Genomic DNA, 3,941 nt, shown 5'->3' with positions numbered 1-3,941 from the left:
CACTGTAGCCTCCAACTCTGGAGCTCAACAATCCTCCTGCCTCAGCCTTCTGAGTTGGGACCACTGGTGCATGCCACCACATCTGGCTAATTTTTCAAAACAGTTTTTGTAGAGGTGGGGTCTTGCTATGTTTCCCAGGCTGGTCTTCAACTCCGGGCCTCAAAAGATCCTCCTGCCTCGGCCTCACATGCAGGCGTGAGCCATTGCCCCCGGCTGATAGTTACATTGTCAATTGATTGTTACAGCTGCCATCTAATTAGTGTAAAAGCTTGGCCGTGTTTAAGCCTGGGGATAACCGACACTACTCGTTTCAGTTATCTACTTTGCCTAACACACCATCCCCAAGTTAAGAGGATTAAGCAGCAATGCTTCATAATTTTTCATGGTCCTGGGGCTCAGCTGGGTGGACCTCCTGCTGTTCTTGCAGAGCGTCTCTCACGTGACTGTGGTCCGGTGTTGAGCCGGAACATGGAGAGCGTCCTTCCTGCGTCTGGTGCCTGGGCAGGGTGGGCTGGAAGGCAGGCTCAGTGGGGACGGCTCGGCCTCTTATGCCAGGTGACCTTCCTCCAAGCAGCCACTCCATGGGTGCCTCCAACAGGGCAGCCGGACTCCTCTCATTGTGGCTCAGGGCCCCAAAAGTGCAAAAGCAAAAGAAACCAAGGCTTCTGAGATCTGTAACTGGCATGATGTCACTTCCACCACATGCTACTGATGAGGGTGGGACTCAGCCAGGCTAGGTCCAGTGTGGGAGGGAACCGGGTGTGATCCCCTGGGGGCCGTCTTTAGAGACAGCTGCAGCGCCGTTGTTATCCTCATCGTGCGTGGAGAGAGGCAGTGGCCGGGAGAGGTTAAGTCCCATGCCCCAAGTGTGTCTGACTCCAAAGCCCCTGCTCGGAACCACACTGACTCCGGAGAAGAGAGTTCAGCTGTGGATAGAATTTTAGAAACAAAGAATGTGACTTCCTTCATTATTGATCTGACTAATTATGGTTTGCATGGCTTTCAAAAACCCGGGCTCAGTGGCTCTAATCCCAGCACTTTGGAGGCTGAGGTGGGTGGATCGCTGAGGTCAGGAGTTTGAGACCAGCTTGGCCAACATGGTAAAACCCCATCTCTACTAAAAATACAAAAATTAGTCAGTGCGAGGGCGGGTGCCTGTAACCCCATCTACTCAGGAAGCTGAGGTCAGAGAATCCCTTGAATGTAGGAGGCAGACACTGCAGTGAGCTGAGATCATGCCACTGCGCTCCAAAGCCTGGGCAACAGAGTCAGACTCCATCTCAAAAAAAACCCCAAAATGACCAAAATCAATTCCTTAACATGGCTGATAGAGTATAGGGGCACCAGCATGCCCCAGCCTTTCAGATGAGAGCGCGGCAAGTGATGTCTTCCAGAATCAATCACATCTCAGTAGAATCATCTCCCTCTCTTCCCCGACAGGACACAGCTATTTCATCATGAGAACGGGGCCCGCAAAAGTGCCAAGAAGATCCTCATTGTCATCACAGATGGGCAGAAGTACAAAGATCCCCTGGAATACAGTGATGTCATCCCCCAGGCAGAGGAAGCTGGCATCATCCGCTATGCCATCGGGGTGCGCCTCCTCCTCACCCTGGCCCCAGGCTCAGCCTGCACCTCCAGCAGGCGCAGGGCTGCTGGGCTCCCCCTCCTCAGCTGCCTCTCTGCTGCAGGTGGGAAACGCCTTCCAGAAACCCACCGCCAGGGAGGAGCTGAACACGGTCGGCTCAGCCCCTCCGCAGGACCATGTGTTCAAGGTAGACAACTTCGCAGCCCTCGGAAGCATCCAGAAGCAGCTGCAGGAGAAGATCTTTGCAGTCGAGGGTAAATAGGAGCAAGGGTGCGCCTGGGAGCCAAGGGGTCCCCACCCAATTGTTCCAAGTATTTTTATTTTTTGACGGAGTCTCACTCTGTCCCCAGGCTGGAGGGCAATGGTGTGATCACGTCTCACAGCAAACCCTGCCTCCTGGGTTCAAGTAATTTTCCTGCCTCAGCCTCTGGAGTAGCTGGGATTACAGGCGTGTGCCACCATAGCTGGCTAATTTTTGTATTTTTAGTAGGGGCAGGGGTTTGCCCTGTTGGCCAGGCTGATATCGAACTCCTGATCTCAGGTGATCCAGCGCCCTTGGCCTCCCAAAGTGCTGGGATTACAGGCGTGCACCACCACTCCCGGCCTGTCCCTCCCAGTCTTGTTGGGCCATTCCTGTTCACAGCTCACTCAAATTTGCTCTCCGGAACCCAAGCCCCAGATCATGTTCTCTTCCCTATGTTCTGAGTCCTCATGGTCTCATGGCTTCTGGGAGCCTCACTGAACTGTTTTCCCACAGGAACCCAGTCCAGGGCAAGCAGCTCCTTCCAACACGAGATGTCCCAAGAAGGCTTCAGTGCAGCCCTCACAATGGTGGGTAGAGCCTGCCCTCAATCCACAGCCCTTGTACACCGACTCTGCTCCCGCCCTCGGCTGGGAGCTGGGAGCCAGATATAAATAAGAGCAGACCCCGTCCTCAAGTTCACCCCCTCGCCAAGGAGAGGCCCCCATGCTGTGTGTTAGGGGCCAGGAGCACAGCAGGGAGGAGGGTGGCCGGGGTGCTCTCAGGGATCACGTATTCTAGTGGAGGAGACACTAAGCATGAGCCCCTCAGATAGCGCTAGGCATGGGTAGAGAGAGAGATGGCCAGAGGAGGCTCAGAGATGGAAAAGGCCGGCTCAAGAGGAATCAGGGGAGACTGCTCTGGGCACAGGACAAAGCAAGTGCCAGGGTCCTCAGTGGGAGAGAGCTAGGGCAGCCTGGAAGGAGAGGGCTGGAGGCTGAGAAGGACGAGGTGAAATTAAAGACATGGTTTGGAAGTGTGAGTGTGTTCAAAGGATCCAGATGGGGCCCGGCGCTGTGGCTCATGCCTGTAATCCCAGCACTTTGGGAAGCTGAGATGGGTGGATTACTTGAGGTCAGGAGTTCAAGACCAGCCTGGCCAACATGGCGAAATCCCGCCTCTACTAAAAATTAAAAAAATTAGCCAGGCCTGGTGGCATGCACCTGAAATCCCAGCTACTTGGGAGGACCAGGTGGGAGAACCGCTTGAACCCGGAAGGCAGAGGTTGCAGTGAGCCGAGATCATGCCACTGCGCTCCAGCCCAGGTGACAAAACAAGACTGTCTCAAGATCCAGATGAGTTTGCTTCAGAGTAATTTGTGGGTGTCTAGGGAGTGGTGAAATGAAACAAGATTGGTCAAGAAGAATTGATACCGAAGATAGGTCATTATACATTTATTTCTATTTCTTTATGTGTTCTAAATTATCCATATCAAAAGTTCAAAAGAGCAATAAACAAAGTACATCCAGGAGGAAATGCCAGTGGACCCCTGAAGGAGCTGAGGCGACACTGAGGTTGACTTTTCCTGCCAGGCACAGTGACTCACACCTGTAATACCAGCACTGGGGGAGGCTGACGTGGGAGGGTCACTTGAGGCCAGGAGTCCAAGACCAGCCTGGGAAACAGTGAGACTCTCTCTCTACAAAAATTTTTTTAAAAATTAGCCAGGTGTGGTGGCATGTGCCTGTCGTCTCACCTACTCAGAAGGCTGAGATGGGGGATTACATGAGTCTCGGAGTTCAAGACTGTGGTGAGCTATGATGGTGCCACTGCACCACAGACCTGCGTGACAGAGCAACAGCCCGTCTTAAAAAAAAATGAAGTTGCCAGGCGCGGTGGCTCAAGCCTGTAATCCCAGCACTTTGGGAGGCCAAGGCGGGTGGATCACGAGGTCAAGAGATCGAGACCATCCTGGTCAACACGGTGAAACCCCGTCTCTACTAAAAATACAAAAAATTAGCTGGGCATGGTGGCGCGTGCCTGTAGTCCCAGCTACTCAGGAGGCTGAGGCAGGAGAATTGCCTGAACCCAGGAGGCGGAGGTTGCGGTGAG

General features: G+C 53.6%; 1 protein-coding gene across 3 annotated transcripts in view; it reads left to right on the top strand.

Moving 5' to 3' along the window:
* ITGAD (integrin subunit alpha D) overlaps positions 1 to 3,941 on the top strand; it is a 32,034-nt gene that overhangs the window by 13,058 nt on the left and 15,035 nt on the right. For all 3 annotated transcript variants that reach the window (XM_017515565.2, XM_017515566.2, XM_037733879.1), the window contains 3 exons: positions 1,441 to 1,594; positions 1,692 to 1,842; positions 2,346 to 2,419. In XM_017515565.2, the coding sequence (XP_017371054.1) occupies positions 1,441 to 1,594; positions 1,692 to 1,842; positions 2,346 to 2,419 (379 nt within the window). The remainder of the gene's footprint in view (positions 1 to 1,440; positions 1,595 to 1,691; positions 1,843 to 2,345; positions 2,420 to 3,941) is intronic.

This window comes from Cebus imitator, unplaced genomic scaffold (genome assembly GCF_001604975.1).
Source record: "Cebus imitator isolate Cc_AM_T3 unplaced genomic scaffold, Cebus_imitator-1.0 Scaffold552, whole genome shotgun sequence".
Lineage (NCBI taxonomy): Eukaryota > Metazoa > Chordata > Mammalia > Primates > Cebidae > Cebus > Cebus imitator.
The sequence above is the reverse complement of the archived record's forward strand: the minus strand, read 5'-3'. Positions and strand labels throughout refer to the sequence as shown.